The sequence below is a fragment of the Enhydra lutris genome, unplaced genomic scaffold (assembly GCF_002288905.1).
Source record: "Enhydra lutris kenyoni isolate GAN:26980312 unplaced genomic scaffold, ASM228890v2 scaffoldscaffold5, whole genome shotgun sequence".
Classification (NCBI taxonomy): Eukaryota; Metazoa; Chordata; class Mammalia; order Carnivora; family Mustelidae; genus Enhydra; species Enhydra lutris.
Window position 1 is genome coordinate 20,806,477 of NW_019154089.1, and position 19,577 is coordinate 20,826,053.

The 19,577-nt window shown below is 46.8% G+C and overlaps 1 protein-coding gene and 1 pseudogene across 2 annotated transcripts in view; one reads left to right on the forward strand and one right to left on the reverse strand.

The window, feature by feature from the left end:
* The window catches only part of LOC111140927 (teneurin transmembrane protein 2), a 934,316-nt gene that overhangs the window by 82,079 nt on the left and 832,660 nt on the right, over window positions 1-19,577 (reverse strand). For both annotated transcript variants that reach the window (XM_022493193.1, XM_022493194.1), the window contains 2 exons: window positions 4,379-4,589; window positions 135-254 (listed from right to left, as the gene is read on the reverse strand). In XM_022493193.1, the coding sequence (XP_022348901.1) occupies window positions 135-254; window positions 4,379-4,589 (331 nt within the window). The remainder of the gene's footprint in view (window positions 1-134; window positions 255-4,378; window positions 4,590-19,577) is intronic.
* Window positions 16,846-17,292, forward strand: LOC111141038 (annotated as a pseudogene).

Sequence of the window (19,577 nt, forward strand, 5' to 3'; positions counted from 1 at the left end):
TCCTCACTGGGGATCTGGCCTGATGGACATCCCAGTCCACAAGGGGAAGCCACGTGGTTCCAAGGCAGTAGCCCCATCTGCCTCTTTGCCTGCCCCCTCAGCCCTGAGTATGTAGGGCTCACGAAGATACTTACGTGCCATCTTGGCGGGTAATGGTGTAGCCGTATTTTGGGTATTTGACAAAAGATACGTTCACTCCAACCAGAGGAGTCCCATCTGTAGTTACCACTTGTCCTCGTATGAGAGAAACCAAGCTGAGAGAAAAAGAAACCCAAGACTTGAGCCACACAGAGGAGAATAAGGAGACCAGGGGGCGTGTCAAGTTCTCTTTCCATGTTGCTGCTGTCCCCATCCATCCTCCTTTGGTCACTAGGCTTTCAACATTTATTTCTGGAGTCACATGATCACACCTCATGGGGAGGTCTTAATGCTTGCTTTCCTTGAGGAGCAGAACTGGTGACATGTTGGAATGAAAGTGAGCCTTCCCACTCACTAAGATGGGCAAAGGGGTCTCCTGTGCACAGTCCCTCTACCCTTGGCCTTGCTCCATTTCCTGACATCATTTGGCTTTTGTTTGGCCTGAGCTTCAGGCTGCCCCTCATAACTCATGCTTGTGCCTTAGTCTGGCACAGAGAGTATTATACTCCGGTGAGAGCTTCCCCATCTGGCTACTCATTTCCTTTTTCGGCTTTGGAGAAAGGCAATGTTACTCTTTCCCTCCAGGCTGGGATGTCAGAGGGAAGAGAGGGAAGCACACAGAGGTTTTTCTTTCTTTTCTTTTTTTTTAAATGAAGCTGGGACATCTACATACATTGTGTTTTGTTGCCCTCTAAGAGCAAAATTTCTCTCAATCCATGAGAGCCTGAGGAAAAGAGAATATGGGAGATATATTTTTCTGGATTCTATCTTGGATTCTGGATTCCACGTACTCTCTTTCTCTTTGTATAAAATTCCTGCTATTTGATGGGGCAGGGGTTGAAATCCCACACAAATTTTCCACTGTCAGCAAAAGCTCTCCTCTCTCCAGATCATAGTAACTAGAACTTTCTTGAGGATGCCAGTATCCAATGAACAACTTCTGCAAAATCCCATAAAGCAACAGAGATAGCACGAGAGTCTTCTCAAACACCACAGGGGGAGAAGGCACATGCCTCCTCTTACCTAAATTTTCTGATTTCACAGAAATGGGCTAATGAGAACTTCCATTTTTGCATTTAGCCCCCGGCCCACCAAGCAGGTCTACAGCTGCTTTTGTGAACCTTCAAGCCACTGGGCATTTGGCAGAGGCAGAGAGGTACTCAGGTTTCCAGGTTCCTGGACAGAGTCCCAATTTCTTGGCTAGGTAATCAAACTGACCTGTTCTTTGCCAGAATCTTGTCCAAGTCTGCTTGGTTTTTGGAATGCACTTACTTCTGCCATCTCAGATGACCCCAGAACTGGAGGGGTGCTATCTCCAGGCACCCTCTTTTTATTAGCAATACCCCCAACTGTTCAACTCCCACCCTTTGATGATCTCGGGAGGGCTTAGACTGTTCCACTGACAGCTCTAATTGTCTGCTACCGTCAGCCTAACAAATGCATCCCATTTTTAGCTAGTTCCAACTATAATGCTAGAGTCTTTTGAAAGTGGAAAACTAAATTATGAAAATAATTCTTTTGTTCAATTCCATTTCCTTATCTTAGTGCAGACTAAGATTTCTTTCATGCCTTCCGAGACACTATTTTAAAATCGATGTGTGTTGATGACCACAAGGTACAAAGCATTTGTGATGAGAAAACAAAATTGGGAGTATGTCCCTCAATGGGTTTTTTTTTTCTCCCCTCCTTTTTTATACCACTGTTATTTCTTTTAAATCATTCCTATAGCATGAGATTTTGTACAGCGTCCCAGGATTAAAAGAGGCCTGGTTGCCTAGGCTTCCTACCCTCTATTTTCCTAATTCTTCATTGTTGCTGGCTTCATATCGTTTCTAGGAAGACAATTCACAGAAAAGACTCAGCTAAGACATGCTATCTGTTCATTTCTATTTATGATTATTGATGTGTAACAATTATCACATTATCTAGATAGTGAGATCTGCTCTATAAATTATAGTGGTGGAGTCAAGGCATTTTAGTGATTTTTGTATGCCATTATCTCGGGGAAATGCCTTCTTAGAAGTCTTGAATTAACTTCTTTTTTACTCCTCACTTTCTCCTTCATTTTTCTCTCAGAGGATAATGCCCTAAAATTCTCATGCTTGGTGAACTTCAACCTGTCTTGGAGTAACATTTTGTACTTCTGAATTATGTATCTACATCAGTGTGTTGGAATGTGGGCTCACGTGGGTGGTGGTATCTACTGCGACTTTCAAAGCTCCAGAGACGCTTTCTCTAAAGCAAGTCTCTTCCTCCCAGATCTCTGGGGCTGGTCTAGTCCACCAGATATTCTGGAGTCCCTGTCTCCTCTCCTGAATCTTGGCTGTAGCTCAAGGTGCCTTCTGGAAATGGAAACTTGGATAAGGAGGAGAAGACTGAATTTTAAGGGACAAAAAGGAGAGTATCAGGAAATGACTGGATTTAGGGTGGGAAAAATGAAATGTTAACAGGAAGCTGAACAGAGCAGGGACCTTTGAGTTGCATTTACTGTACGAGCAAATTGCATGCAAGCCCTACTGGAATGCTTCCAGCCTTGTGCTAGGGCCACTCGTGTCTCATTGGCAACGGGAATTATGTTCATAATTAAAGGGAAACATACCTGTAGAATCCCTGTCCCAGAACTAGGATTCTAGCAAGCAAATGCTTCTGTGATCAAAGATTTGTGGTTTCTTCTATTTTTGAGGGGTTCTTGTATTAAATAATACAACTGTACAAGTATATCCTATAATATTCTAATTTTATCAATCAAGAAAATGAAGTTTATGAGGTTAAATAACTTGCCTAAGGTGGCACAGGCTAGGGGGTGTCAGGGCTGAAATAGAAGATGGCTGAGATTATTTTTTCTTTTCGGAAAGCAACAACAGGTGAGAGGCTCAAGTTGCTGGCCCAAAGTGACCATGTTAAGAGCTCTCATATACAAACCGCTGTCAGGAACTGGGGCTGCACAGCTTCCCAGAGAGTTCCTAGGGGCTGTGGAATTAATCAGCTGTACCATTACCTGCCACCTCCCCATCCCACCTTCACCAGACTGTCCCAAGGGGGAGGAGCAGAGTCTAAGTCATGGCCTGATGCTGTTTCCTCCCCAAGGTCTACTGGGAGGGGCACCAAGAGAATCATTTAAAAAGCTAGGGGCTCCCGTGGGGGGTGAAGTCTGGTATTTCCATTACTGGCTGGAAGCCGGCTTGAGCAGCATACTTCCTGAGTTGCTTCTGGGCCTTCCCAGAACTGAGTGAGGATAAGAGATATAAGAGAAGGATGGCACGAGGAGGATGGTAAGAGGGCTGAGGAGGCCAGGAGCACCCCGTTCAACTTCAAGTTTCCTAGAGGTTTTGTGAAAGAGGACCCAGCCAGCAAGTCTTCTTTCCCCGTGGGAAGGAACACCGAAATGAGACAGACAACCCCAAGAAGACCTCACATCTGCAGACACTGTTGACATCTGGACCCAGACCCACCAAGAGAGAGATCTGTGATATGCAGGCAGGCCATAAGAAGATCCTTGCCTCTCTGTCCTTCCTCTCACCCTCAGAATCATGAACAGTGCCTAGGAGCGGACGGGACGCCTCAAAGCCAACTCTTCCCTCATTCTCCTCTCCAGGGGTACAGTTCTAACTTGGAAGGGAGGGGCCAAGCTGACTGTAAAAGAAACCCAGAATTTTCCCCAGAACTGCTTCAAATTAGCTACTGAGAGCAAAAGTAAATTCAAGAGAAACCCCATCATTTTGGAAAGAAAGGTAAAATGCCCCAGCATGACATCTTGCCCAAAGCAGGTCAATAGCAGGTATAATTGATAGGGTTGCTGGGAGGATGGGAAACAGTCCACATAAAGTCTCTGGCTTATGAGAGGCACTCAATAAATTCTAATTAATGCTATTCAGCTAATAACTACTTTCAAAAATACTCTATTGAATGAAGTATTTCAGTGGTGATCAGACAAAAGGTACTATCAGAGGTATTTTATAAAGAGAGATAAAATAATAGCAATGATATAATAAAATAACAGATCAGAAAAATGATCTCAAAACCAGACCATCCACAGATGTCTCCAGCAGCTTCTGGGGTGAAGGTGGCCAACTTCCACAGACAGGAAAGGGCCCTCTGTGACCAGAGAGAGGAGTTGCCCTCATGGGGTAGTTTCTAGGCCAACGGGACCCACAGAAAAACCAGGAGCACTTCCTTCCTCCTGCTCTGCCAGGAAGGAGCCCAGCCACCTTGGCAGCCTGTATGGACGGAGGGTGCCCACCTGCTGTTGAAGGGGTTGTCTCCAGGGATGATGTGGGTGCTGTCTTTGCCTGCCAAGAGCTTGATGCGGTCATAGAAGGACTTCACGGCAGGCGAGTCTGTCTGGCTCTGCTGAATGATGTCCAGGGGGTCCCGGGACCCTCGGCAGAGCAGGCTGTTCTGACAGGCCGACTGCAGGCAGCAGTCAGGGTCCAGGCAATCCACCAGGCCATCTGGAAGAACAGAGGCAAGGCCACGGTCAGGGCATTTCATGGTAAAACGCTGCGGAGAGATGCTCGCACCTTTGTCAGGAAGAGCGTCAGCCCTTCCCAAGGGCTTGAAATGGCAGAAGTCACACAATGGGCCTAGTTTAATTCCAGCACATATGCAGAGCAAAGCGAAGACCGAGAGGTGGATGAATGATTATCCCCAGACGGTAGATGAGTGTGTGTCTCTCTGTATTAGACTTTTCTAGGATTTCTACTTTTTCGGTCATGGGCAAGTATTATTTGAGTGGTTGGAAACAAAAACAAGCATTTTGCTTTTGAACAGCACAGCACAAAAAATTATCCATAGCTGGTTCTTGGGGGCCTTTGCTAATGCGCGTACCAATCATCCAAAGTCTTGCTTGAATGTGAAAATGTTCTATGCCTGCTCCCTCTCAGACAGGGAGTGTAGTGCTGACCAGTTTGACAGCTGGGTGGGGGTAGTTCTACATTTTCTGGGAAATGCAGAGAAATGGCTTTAGTTGGAGTGCCTGGAAATTAAGCTATCGGTTCACCTAATCGCTTCTGGTGCTACCTTGCTGCACATCTGTAGCACTTTGAACATCCTTCTTTACTTGCCCAGATCTCTGCCCCTCCATCCCTTTCCGGTCTTTCTTCTACAATTCCTATCATTCATCTATAACACAACAAATATTTGAGTGCCATCCCTGTCCTGGAAATGAAACATGGGACAAAGGATGAAGAATGATGGTGTTCTGAAGGAGCTGACTGTACAGTGGGGGAGAAACAGATATGATTCATCCTCTAAGACCCAGACTAGGTATGGCCACCCCTTCCAGGAAGCCTTCCTGGTGATGTCTCTGGCTAGGTTAGGGTATCCCTGCTCTGTGTATCCCTGAATTTGAGCTTGCCAGAGAATGGTTCCACAACAAAATCCCATGGGGAGAATCAAGGGTTTACCCCAGAGCTTCCCAGAGAGAGTCTCCAGAAGCAGGTCCTGGCACCTGCCTTTTATACAGGCTTCTCAGTTGATTTTAATGCACAGTAAGTTACAGAAACCCTTGAGAATGCCAACTTCCTCGTGCTAGGGTTATCTCAGTGTGCTTACCTTCCTGTCTGGAAAATGAGCTCTTTGAAGAGAATAACAGTGTCTTATTCATTTCTATATTCACATCTTACTCAGTGCCAACCACAGAACTGGGTACTCAACAAACGTTTGTTGAATGAATAAATGAATGTTTCCCCTTCTTTGTCTGTGCGTTAAGGCTGAGCATGGAATGTTTCGGGCAGTCTTTGCTCCTTGGAATTCCCTATTAGAACGGATTTATTGGCCAACACTTATTCACTCTGCTGGGCACTGACTGAACACACAGTAGAGAGAAAGTCTTGGAGAATAATTTGCTTGCATCTCCCAGAATTGATAGCAAGGTACTTTGGGGCCATAATTAACATCGTAGGAACATGTACTCAAACCCTGGGCTGTGGCTTGACAAACATGTGTCCTGGAGTACTGAATCAGAGGCCTGCCTGCGTGTTTTAAATTTACTACAATGTAATTTTTTGGCATTACTCTTTTCGTTTGGTTCTGCTAATGAAATTGAAATATGTAATTTCACCAAAGTTCCACTGTAATTTAGCAATTAATGTACAATTATTTTAATGCATTACTTTCTTTTTAGCAAACAAACAAATTAGGAGGTTGTGCGTTTTGCTTGGCTTTAAATTACTAAAACTAGCCTCTCATTTTCCACATGGGCAAATGTTGCTTCTGTGCCTCGTAACGCATTTAGATTTACAGAATTTCCTAGAAACGCAGACACAGGAGGGTGAGCAGGCACACACACTTTAAATTTAGAGACTTTCCAAGTCAGGGCTCTGAACACCTCTGCCTGATGGGCTGGGTGAATCGGGTTCTCCCCAGAGGCCCACAAATCTCAGACCCAAGAAACAAGGCCAGAGAATTGTATGTCGGCAGTGGGATGATGCTGGGGCACGGTCTCAGATCTGTGTTCAGATTGTAGAGTGGATCCCAGAGCCCTTCGCAGAATAAGAAAAAGACAAGAAAAAACCTCCACATAGCATGCTGCCTTTAACATCTCCTTCCGAGGACCGTCTTCACCAGACAGACGGGATCCACGGTAGAAGGCCTGCTTTGGATTTAAAATCATCCCGCTGCGCTCTGTTGGCGGTGCTCCTTTCAGCAGATGCAGAAACTTCTCAGGTGAGAAGAGACACATTGCTGTTAGCACTACAGATTTCTCTAAGGCCGCTGGCCTCTTCCCATTAGAAGTTCCATCTCTCTCTGGTGGGCTTTCCCTCCTGAAGCTGGGAATGTCCCCTACCCCTCCTCACCCGATTTACCACCCCCTCCATATAACCAGCTTGAGAACCTCTTTGGGCTCAAATAGGAACTTGGGACCGTTTTCCTTTTAAACACTCAACACTCTCCTCCCCAACCCCTGCTCGTCTGCTACTCGTCCTGGACTTGTGACTTCTTCGAAAGTGTGGACCTCCAGTTTCTCCACTCTTCTGTCGATTCTAGGATTTTTACTTAAAGGCCCATCTGGCAGGAGATGTCCTATAAACACATCAGCAATAGCAGATGGCAAATGCTAAAAAAATGGGGGTGGGGGGAAAGGATAGAAATGATTTCCTCCCACACATTTACATTTACCTGCTCCGGAGATGGCGCATTTGGGGTTCTACCGGTTATTAAGCGTGAGCACACGTTACGCCTGTAATGACCTCATCACGTTGCGTGATTATGGGCTGCTGGTGCTGAACGCTTTCCGACGACACCGTGAACTTTAAATTGGCACTCCAACCTCCCAGTGGCCTGTCAGTCACGAGAGCTGCATCTTTATGCCAGCAAGCCCCTCGCGTGGAGTCTGACATGGCAATCTTCAGTAAATTACCCTGTCACTGACAATCTTGCAGTTATCTCGCAAACAATCAAGCAGGCAATCAAACTGTTCTGAATTGCCAGTTCAGGATCTGAGAGGCTGTCGGCGTCTCTATTCAACAGGGGTGCGAGAGCAGCATAGTCCTCGCGCGACACTGGACGGTTTCTTCCTTTATTTACCCACCTCCTTGTTTGCCTGGTGGGCTTTTTCCCAGGGAGGGTGGGAGGGAGGTGTGAAGAGTCCTCCAGCAGGACCCGATCCTGACTCAGCATTTGGGGAAACTGACCCAGGCCTTCCCACAGCGGTGAGGCGCCTTTGGTTCACGTGCCCTCACGTGGTTCAATCCGTGAGATGCAGCTGTGGAGAATTATCCAGATGCTGTCAGAAGGCAGGCTAAACCACAGCCCTGGCTGCGTGCCACACGCATGTGTCATACGTTAATTGTAATGGCCATTTCAGAGAAATAGGGATGTGGCAAAACTTTCTGGGAACAATATGCGAGATACTCTTTTTATTGCTTTTGATAAAGGAAATCAGAGAGAATCTTCTGTGACAGGTCTAGCAACATGAGGCAGAAATCAGGGTAATGCTGAATTGAATCCTTTGAATTAGAATTCCTACGGTAAAATTTTAGGCAAAGAGCCTACACGGTGTCCGAGGCAAGAGCCCGGCCTCTGGAATCGAATAGATTGGGTTTGAGGCTCATGTCCTCTGGTCCTTGGCTATGCAAACTTAGAAAGATAACCATCCTTGATGACCCTCAACTTCTTTGCTTTTAAAACTGAGTTAAAAGAGTGCATATGTCATAGGGTTCTGTGATGGAGAACAAATGAATCGAGATATCTGCTTATCTATCTAATGTCAGTCTAGCATAGTATGTGTTCAATGAACCCTAGATATTATATAATCAAAAACTCAGCAAAGTTTTCAGCTTTTTCAGTTTATAAAAATTGGACATGGGGCGCCTGGGTGGCTCAGTTGGTTAAGCGACTGCCTTCAGCTCAGGTCATGGTCCCAGAGTCCTGGGATCAAGTCCCACACTGGGCTCCTAGCTCCATGGGGAGTCTGCTTCTCCCTCTGACCTCCCCTCTCATGCTCTCCCTCACTCTCTCTCTCTCTCTCTCAAAATAAATAAATAAAAAAAATCTTTAAAAAAAATTGGACATGGATATTAGTGAAATTAATATCCCCTACTGGAGTCATTCCCCGCTGTGTGCTATGGGTAGGTTGAATCTCGGGCAAGAATGTAATGTTTCCACATAGTGTTAAGTTAATTGGCAGGAATAATAAATGCTACGGACTGAACAAGACTTAGACATATTCTTGATTTCAGTCCTCATGGCAACCCCGCAGAACAGACCATAACCTTTCAGCCTTGCAGTCCGGATCAGGGGTTTTGGGTTTGAATCTCAGATCAGGTGCTACCCATCTGCTGACCCTGGGCAATTTACTCCTCTGTATCTCAGTTTCCTCACGTACAAAACGTGAGGAAATGTTTTTTGATTGATGATGATGTTAGAAAGTGCTGTTTGGAGGACTAAAGCAGTTACTACATATACAGCGCTAGGAACAGTGCCTGGTCCAGTGAACACTCGGTTAACTATGTGTTATGCCCATTATCATGCCATCACCCACTCTACAGAGTTGGAAACTGAGGCTCAGAGAAGCTAAGTAAGTTATCCAAGTGGCTAAGAAGCAGCTCTGGATAAAAAGTAGGAAAAGGTAACCAGTGAGATCATTACCCTCTCCGTCTTCTTCATTATCAGAAAGAGGAGACATTTCTTTCCCAGAGGGAATCTGAAGACAGGGCAGTGGACACCCACCAGCAGGGGAGGCAGGGGTGGCTGTGTGATTTAATAACTCATGCAGGTCTGCCTATATCCACAGCTGGGAAAGAATCAGGCTGGTTGAAACAAGTTTCTAGAAAGAAATCAACAGGAGAAACAAGATGCCTGGGAATTCATTCCCTGCGATGCGGGCTGCGGAGGACCACACTATTTACCTGTGAGATTCAAACCCCCATTCAGCTGTTTACCATTGGCACAAGGTGGCACTTGCCTTCTGGGCTGGTTACAGGTTTGTGCCAGCTGTTTTCAGCCCCTGCCTAGTTCGCGCGGTCGGATTTTTAAAGGAGTTCCTGAATTGGCAAAAGATAGAACCTCAAAGCCTTCGCTGAACACATACCAGTGAAGCTCTGCTCAGTGGGGAGGGGGCCACTGATCAGTAGAGAGGCTGCAGAGAGCCCCAGAGGGGACTGGGTGTTTCAGACTTGGCTGAGACACGCATGTCTTTTCTGTTTAGGAAAGGCTGCCTGAGTCCACACATAACTCTTACAGAGAAGGGAGGTCTCTAGGAATGAGAGGGTGTTCATTTCATTCATTTCATTTATTTTCCTCTTTGATCTTTGTAGACTGGGCAGCTTATGGAGAATCCGGATGGAAGCATTTTGTTCAGTTTTGGTGCCTTTTATTCCCTGTTGCTTGGTATGCAAGTGATTCCCTTTATAACCTGCCTGAACTCTCCAGCTTTCTTGGGTATTAAAGGCTTCAGGAAAACATCTAAATGTACTTTTCTTAGTTTCATTTTGTGACAGGGTGGCACATATCAACTCCAACAATTCACTTCAGGTGCCACGGATGGCTCTGCTGGTGTCTGCACGTAGGACCTGACTGGGAGCTGGGCAGCATCTCAGATTTTAAAAACGAGTTCCAATCTTTCCAGACTGTGGTCTGATGAGAGGTATCACCAACCACCAAATCTACCTTCCCTATTCATCTGGACAAGAGGCTGGTTAAAACTAGGAAGAGTACACATGGTTCCATTTACAGGATGTCCAAGAACAGGCAAAGTTAACCAGTTATGGTAAAAAGTTAGAAATTGTAGTTACCTTAATGGGGAGGTACTGGTGGGAAACTTTCTGGGTGCTGGGAATGTTCTAGATCTTCATCTTATTCACCTGGCTACAACACACATCAAGGTGTGTGTTTAAGATTATGCAATTCATGTACTTGCTAACAGACTGACTTTAGCCCAAGATACCAAGCTCTTTCTATTCTGTCTTCCTTATTTGCAGAGTAGGGGTGATGCAGATACCTCACAGAAGCAATGAGAGGACTGAGATAATCCACACTAGGTAGAGAAACAGCTGTGAGCACCTGGTAACCTAGTACAGGCTTCTGAATCTTTTCTGCTTCTTTTCTTCTTGGCATCATATAGGTGCGTTTAGCATACAGAGTGAGGTACTTGGCAAGTTCTCATTTCCCCAAGGAAAATAGAGGGGATCCAGGTGGTGGACCCAATAATCCTAGGGACCTTCTTGAGATCAGTTAATGATGGCGAAGTAGAAAATTAACAGAGTGGAGAAAAGCGGGGAGGCAACAAGTTGGGGCAAGAAGAAGCCTGCTCCGTTTGCTCTTTGTGATGGAAATAAAGGAGTGGTGGGGGGTAGCTAGCATAGGCCCAAGGCACCTGAGTGGCCAGTCACATAAAGAGGTTCTCGAATAAAGAGAAATATGGCAACCCTAGGATTCTTTTTGCCTTGAGGTTGGTTGATTGATTGATTAATTGATTTCTTAAGGTGAGCTCCTTCAGGACCATGTCTAAAGTGTATGGGGTGCCTAGTAAATCATTTTTTCCAGGCCCCTGTCTATCTAAACAAATTGAGTTACCTGAATTGACATATCAGCACCATTTTCATTCTGATGTCACAAGAGCTTGCAAAATTACTCTTCCAGCCAACAGGAACAATCTACTTGCCAATACATCTACTGGAATTAAGGTTGGGCATTGGGCCCTGAGATACCTCATAAATGCAAATCCCCCAACCTCTCTCAAAATCTGATCACCCTTACATGCATGGGTATGGGGTTAAAGGATGGTAGAGGGTCAGAGAACACCCTGAAAGGGAGAAGTAGGGACCAGGGCTCAGGTGGGTCCTAGTCTGGGCTGGCGTGGTCCTCCCAGATAGTGTTGCTGACCTGGCCAGTACCTGCCACCGGGGGAGCACTTAGAAAATTTTAAGGAGAGGGGGCACTCCAAAGCTCAAGGACTCACCCAGAGTAGCCCTGGATTCTTGGCTCAGTTATACGTATGGCAAAATAATATGGGTGTCAGAGTCAGAATGGTTAAAACCTGTTCTATCATTCATCAGCTATGTAAACTTGGCAAGTGACTGGCTTTCTGGGACTCAGTTTTCTCAGCAATAGAATGGACCCAATAACATCTACTTCACAAAAGAGCATGGAGATCCTATAAGATGGTGCCTTTGAAATGAGATGGTGAGGGTATGGCACTGAATACACAGTAGGAGCTCAACCAATGGAGGCTCATCTTCATATTTTCTGCTCTCCACCAGGGAAGGCACTGCTCCATTTGCATTTTACCCAATGCCTGCTGACAAGTTGGAAGGGAGGGATAATTGAAAGTATTCTGGCTTGATGTAACTAAAAAGTGAAAGGAGCAGGCAAGGCTGACTTGATTTAACCTGGCAATATGAGATTAGTTCTTCATTGCCTCTGTTAGGCTCCTGCATTGCCAACCTTTTAAAGCAATAGATTGGCTGACAGGGTGCTCATTTGGAAGGTTTCACCTGCCATTAATACCCTTGCTGCCTGATGGACCATCAGTATGCAGGCGTCCCCTCCCTCCAGACCACAGCAACTGTCATTCTTAAATATTGCAAGAAGTGAAATTGTATTTGCGCTCCATCTGGAAGACCTGTTGGAAGCTTCCCTCTTGCTTCGTGCCAACTCTTTTTTGACAGTCTCTGAATTCCAAGGCCAGAGCTCCTTGCTCTGAAGCCCCTTTGGCTTTTCTTATGACTTAGCAATGGAAGATCAATCATGTCTGACCAGAGAGCTGACAGTGGAGCCCCCACTGAGAGCTGCTTTTTCTGGGTTTCCTACTCTTCAGGATGGATGTGGGAAAGAAAGCAAAGGCTGCTTAGGAAAACCCAGGGACTGTTACTGAAGACAGGGATGTAATCTAGGTGAGAACACTTCTTAATAAGACTTTGGCTTACTTTGAAGCTACTGGAGCATCTGGTCAACCCCTTACTAGGGGGGTGGGGGTGGGGATTGGTAAGAATTTTATGACAATAAGCTTGCAGTGTGTATCCATTTTTTTTGAGTTTATTAAACTAAACAAATGGAAAAACCCAGAACAAATACTATCAATAAAAACCTTTAAAACCAATGCTTCTTAAAATACAACCAGCAACCTTGTTAAATATAGGACCTTGTTAAAATATAGATTCTAATTCTCTGGTCTTACTGTGCTCTGCATGTCTTACAAGTTTCTAGGTGATGCTGATATTGCTGTTCTGCGCACTGTATTTCCAGAAGTCAGATGCTAAATAGCTGTTGGTCAAGGTCTGCTCCCTGATCTCCTGCCCTGGAACCACCTTAGTGATTTTGAAATGCTGATTCTTGCTGTCACCCAGGCCTACTGAATTTCTCAGTGTGAAAACTGAGAATGTGCATTTTTTAAAAGGATTTATTTACAAAGAGAGACATAGCACACGTACATGAGTGCAGTTGCAGGGGAGGGGCAGAGGGAGAAGGAGAGAGAAAATCTCTAACAGATTCCCCGCTGAGCATGGAGTTGCCGACATGGGGTTTAGTCCCAGGACCCTGATATCATGACCTGAGCCAAACTAGTAAGAGTTGGATGCTTAACTGATTGAGCCACTCCAGTGCCCTGAGAGTGTGTATTTTAAAGAAGATTCCCAGGTGATTATTTTGCCTACTAAACCTCAAGGACCCCTGTTCTGAATTATTGAAAACATCCCTCAAATATCCATAGTGGTACATCTGACTCGGAGAGACTAAAGGAGGTTTCCCGAACTATGTCTCCTTGGGGATGTTAACATGGGTTCCCTGAAACATAGAAGTGGAGGTGGCACTGGAGGATCTGTGGTCAAAAACAACTTGAGAGATGTTGGTTAAACGGTTAAACTAGTTTCTCTGCAGCAGGACTTCTCAGAGCCTTTAATGGGTGAATATGCATTATGAATCTTTAATGTTGCAATGGAGCACACGCATTTCCTGACCACAGACCTCTTTTGTCGCAGAACTTCTCCCCACAACAGTCTAGTGCAATACAAGTTGGGAAGCACTTCATGAGAACAGGGCTCTAGGCTTGGGAGCGCTATCCTTGGAAGCACCAGCCACACCTTCATCTGCGTAATAGACCCCATGCTTGATTGATCTCATAAAATGCACGCTGTGGGGTGATTAAATACAACACAAACTACATCATCCCTACTAGCACATAAGCTCAGAGCCCCTGCCCTTGGCCTCCCAGTGCCTCCCAAAGCCAGTGTATTTCAGCATAGAGACCCTATGTGAGGGGGACACATCCTGGGAGTCAGTAGGATGATGAAGCATTAATGGCAACCATGTCTAATCAGAACTAAGGGCAAGCACTGAGGAAAAGCTACTAGGTTTCAGTCACCGTGCTAAGTGCTTTACTTGCATCCCTTCGTTAAATCACCAGAACTCTAGGGATCCTTAGCACCATTGTTTATAGTTGAGGAGCTGGAGCTTTAGAAGGACAGTAAATAACTTGCCTAAGACCACACAGCTTCTCCATGTTGGGGCTGTCTTTTGACCCAGTTTGTTGCACTCTGAAGCCAAATCCTACATGAAGCTGCCCTGTGAGGGCGGGTAGAGTAGAACATTCCAGATGGCACACAGGAGCCACGGTGCCCGCCACCATGACATAGTAATGCCTGCACTGAGCTCTTTTACCTAAGGCAGGACCATGTCAAACAGAAGAGGAGCAATTTAAATAATATTGGAGGGAGATTTATTTTTTGAAAAGTTGGGATGCAGACTGTTTTAGCCGGTGCTCTCCCCAGCTCCCACTTGGGACAGGTGGACCGCTATAGGGCTAGTCCTCTGCCAGCCCTGAAGCTCGTCTGTGCTTCTGCCGCCTGCACCTTGCCCCTTTATCCAGCCCTCATTATGTATGCTCACACGGATGCTTGGAGGGGCCATCTATAATCTCCGGTTTGCAGAGGAAGAAACTGAGGCTCAGAGAGGTTAAGAGACTTGGACACAATCACACAGCTAGTAAGTAAGGGAGGAGGGAGGCACCATTTGGCTGTCCAGCAACAAAGCCTACGTTTGGCTTCTATCCTCAGTTCTTCACAGGAGGCTGTGAGTAGTCAGGCCATATGCAGGTATCCTGTGACTGGCCATATACAGGATGTGGGGAAGGAAAGGCTAAGGTTTCACAAAACATCTTCATTCTCTAGTTGCTCTTTCTCTCAGCCTCTCTCTCTCTTTCTTCTTCCCGCACCCTTCCCCCTCCCTCTGTTGCCTCTCCTCAACCCAGACAGAGTCTCTAGGAACAATGAACCCACTCGATGAGAGTTTGCCCACCTTGGACATTCCCTGACAGGCCTCTCTGACACAGCGTCACCCTTGTTAGCTAGGGCCATGTTTTTTATACCTGGGGGATTTCTATCCTGGCTGCTGCTGTCTCCCTGCTGTTCTGTTACAAAAACTACTGGCAAGAGAGAGCAAGGGTCTCTGATCTCAGCCACCAATAACCCCAAATGCTTACCCTCTGCCTGCTGTTCCTGGCCCCTCCCCTCTGCCCCCCATCAACCTCCTTTTTAGAGAGACCACTGACAGGTCAGACAGAAGCCAGCCCAGCAGGGGGTGGCAGGCTGGTGGGGTGCCAGACAGGGACCTGCTGGGCCCCTCAGAAAGAGAAAGGGCTGTCACCACCGACACCTCGACATCTCAGAGCAACAGACTGGACAGTTACTTTCTGCCTGAAGAGAGACCCTGTCTCCTGTGGGCAGTTGGGAGGACTGGTCCCCAAGCTGAGAGAATTAGCAGAGGCCAAGATGCCTGTCCTCCTGGTGCATAAATAAGTACCCCTAGACTTCCCAATGGGAGAAGGGACCAGACTCAGCTATCAGGCTAGCTTCCAGTTGGATCAGGGAAGTCAGAAGTACTAATTGCTAAACATGGCCCTTGCCAGGCTTCAGGTACCGTGCTTTGCATGCCCTAGAGATCTCATTTCATCTTCGCATTCACTCTGTGGCATGGGGGCTAGGAGCCAGGATGGGACTGCCAATTAATGTCACAAGATCTGTGTTTGCAACATACTGGCTGTGTGGCCTTGGGCTAATCAGCTTACCTCTCCAGCCTCAGTTTTCTCATCAGTAAAGTGGATATAATTATAATATTAGTTTAATAGGGCCTTCGTGAAAGATTAAATTAGCCTTGTGCAAAATCATTTAGTGTATAGCAACCTTCTGTTTGCTCTGGCTGTACAGATGGAGAACCCAGGCCTGGAGAGGTTGTTATTTGACAAGGTCGGGCAGCGGCTCATGAGTGGAGGAGCTGGGATTCGCACACAGCCAGCGCAGCCTCAGATTTGCTGATCTCTCTTGCTACTCTGGGCCTTGCAAGGCTGGCCATGGTTTGGGCCGTCCCGTTTCACTCAACCCTCCCTTTCCTCTTGTCTCAGAGGACAGCAGAACTTGCAGACCTACTGCCACCAGCCTGTGGGAAGTCCATACACAGGGCGAGATATGTTGACAATAGAGATAAAGAGCTGCATAACCATGTGTTCATGTCTTACCTAAAATAAATAATATATCTTACCTTTAGATTTTCTTTGCATTAATAAAACGGTGTGAATGGTATGTGGTGACATGGGTATCATTGCATGGATGTGTTTTTTTTAATCCTAAAATGAAATGTATTCATACTAAAATAATGTATTGAATAAAAGAAAATGGCTTTCTGTCCTAGAGACTTCTCATTAAAACTTCCGTTTATTCAGTTCATTTAATAATGAGCTGACCAAGACAGACAGGGAGCCTGCAGTTAGGAACCTAGATTCTAGAGGGGAAGCAGACAATTAACAAAGAAATGTATAATAGACTCTGAGAAGGTGATAGTGTTCTAAAGAAAAGCAAGGCAGGGGAAAGGGTTGGGAGAGTGATGGAAGGGGGTGGGTTGCTGCTTTAGGTGGGGGTAAGACAGGGAAGGCTTCCCAGAAGTGACGTTCGGGAGAAACCTGAATGAGATGAGGAAACAAGTCCTGGCAACTTGTGGAGGAAGACCATTCTGGGCAGAGGGAACAGCAGGCATAGAGGTCCAGGGTGGGAAAGTATCTTGAGAGTAGGAACAAGATGGTGGATGTTGGGCTGGATGATAGAGACAGGTAGAGGATGACGTAAGTGCTGAGTGGAAGCAAGAACTCACTAATGCAGAGTGATGGCTGTGACCCAGATGACATTCTGTAGGACATGTGATGCCCAGGGAAGGTTTGCACAGGGGCATCATATGACCTGACATTTAACAGGATTCTTCTTTTTTCACGCAGCTGGGGAGATGATGGCTATGCAGACCGCGCATGCCTACCAAAAGCAGCTGACCATCTTTCAGAATAAGAGGGGCCCACTTGGAGAAACTGGTGAGGAAGTTCTGCGATACTTCAACCACATGGGTCTGGGCTTCAGGACTCACAAGGAGGCCACTGAGAGCACCTATGTTGACAAGAAATGCCCCTTTCCTGGTCACGTGTCCATTGGAGAGCAGATTCTGTCTGATGTAGTGACCAAGATGAGGATGCAGAAGACCACTGTCACCTACCAAGACCACCTCCCCTCCATCTGAAAGTACAGCTGGTTTGAGAAACACCCCTAAAACATGCATGTGCCCCTGTCCTCCTGCTTCTGGGATGTCAGATCAGTGACACTGTCACAGTGGGTGACACTGTGCAACTCTGTGCGCTTCCACACGCACAAGGTCACCAAGGCCACCAACACCAACACGTAATTCCAGATGATCTGAGACTAGATGTCTGCCCACACCCCAAGAAAATAGTTATTTTCCCAGTCACGGATGGGTCCAGTTAAAAAAAAAAAATCCCCAAACAAAAATAAAAATGAAAGGATTCTTCTGACCGCTTTGCGTGGAATAGACTGGAAGCCAGAGGACCAACGGTCCAGTCCAGTGACACGGGTGGCATGACCCAGGTGGAGGTGGAAAGATATTGAGAAACCACGGCTTTCATGGTTGGGAAGAAAAGGAGGGGCCAGACAAGGGTGCGCTCGCAAATCTGAGCAGCAACACTCACAAAGCGGGCATGTGAGAAATGTGGGAGCGCCCATGGCAGCGGACCGCGTGGTAGCTGGGAACGGACAACACTGATGTTTCGCATCAAAGGGTGCTTTGGGTGCTGGGTGCCAGTGGGCTTGAGATTTCTCCCTGGATCTGCGCCCCATGAGCCATGTGCTCTATGAGTAAGCACAGCAGAAGGAAGAGTAGGAGAAGCCTATTCTGGTGACTGTAGGGCCCCTTTCTCTACGGCTTCACCTTTCCCTCCCCTATCTCAGATCCCAGCAGCTTTGGACTCTCTGGTGAACCTGATGTAGACCTTGTTTCAGAAAACTGGGTCTGGGAGGAGAACAAGCAAGACATTTAGAATTAGGGGAGCCGGGCTCCAACCCCACCACTTCACTGTTGACTTTGGACAAACTACTCTCCGGCTTCTCAGTTTTTCAGATGGTTAAATGGAATCCACTATTGTTACAGGTCAGCAGTTAATTCAGGGACTTTTTTTTTTTTAAACCTATGCAGACCAGACAATACATCTAGGGGCCATCTAGATCCCTGGGTTGTGGTCTCTGAGGGAAAATGCGCTCATTCCAGCATGAGTGGGGGTAAGATTGAGGGGGATTATACATTAGAACAGGCACCAAAAGATGGATTTCTGATTTTAAAATGTTGTGCATTACTTGGTATGATGAGATTTTGATTAGGAACAGTGTGTGTGTTCAGAGTCTCTGAAGTCACATTACACAGGGAGACACTAATAATTAGATCTGTCATTTAAATAAGGTGGTATTCAGCCGCTTTCTGGAAACTTGCTAGTCAAACCTCTCAAAGGGTCTGTGAGGTTGCTGTTGCTGTTCCCAGTTTACAGATGAGGAAACAGAGGCTTGGACGGCTCAGGTGCCGTGCTCAAGGAAGCAGAGCCAGTAAGAACTGGAGTCAGAACTAACACAAGTTGGTCTGACCCAAGAGCCTGCCGACCCCAGCCGGAAAGTTCACAGCGCCAACTTTGGGACTGAGGGGTATGGGAGAAGCCTCAGGAAGTGACAAGGGGGAGAGACCAGGGACAGATACCATGTGCCCTTTTCCAGCATGCTCTTCCCACAGCTGTGCTTTACTCCAGGGCTCTTGAAAGGGGGGAGGGGGAACAGATCCCGGGGAGTTGGGGCCCTGAGCCCCACTCCGTAGCTACAGCTCTGGGGCAGGGGCTTCAGTGAGTACGTGACACACCTTGGGTCCATATGCCAATCAAGCTGGCACAGCCTGGCACGCAGAGCTTTTTGGCCTGTCCTCCCCCTCAGGCAGCCCAGGAATGCCACAGTTGGTGGAATCACTCTCTGTCAGCACTTGAGTTCCCCCCAAAATGGTACCTCTTGCGTCCAGTCAGTGGTTCCCAAAGCATCAGTATCCCCTGGGTACTTGTTAGAACTGCATATCCCTTGGCCCTGCACCTGCCCTACTGCACCAGAAGCTCTGTGAGTTGGGCAATCTGTGAGCTATGCCTTCTGGGTGATTCCGATGCCCAGTGACCTAAGAGAACCTCGGTACTAAGTATTTTCCATGTGTTAATTCATCTGAGCTCACAGAATCCTGTGAGGTGGCAACTAGCATTAGTCCCACTTTACAGAGGACAAAACTGAGGCTTACAGAGATGGGTCAACTTGCTCCCATCAGTGGTGGAGCCGGGACGTGAACCCAGAGCTCCCTGGCCCCATAGCCTCTTCATCACCCTGCCAGGCTGTCTCCTCCCCTCGCGGTGAAAGGATGCGCACGCGCAATGGAAGAAACAGAGAAAGGCCGCTCCTTCTGTTCTGTGAGCATATGTATTTAGGAATCACCCAAGCAGAGATACCAGCCTTCTGTCGGAGGGAAGAGGGGTGGTTGCGACTGTGGAGACCAAGACGTGAACTGCAGGAAGGCAAAGCAAGTACTTGGGGTAAACTTCACTCTGCCCAGCGTGGCAGGCAAGGCCCGGCTCTCTCTGTCCAGACCCGCTTCCCTAGCCT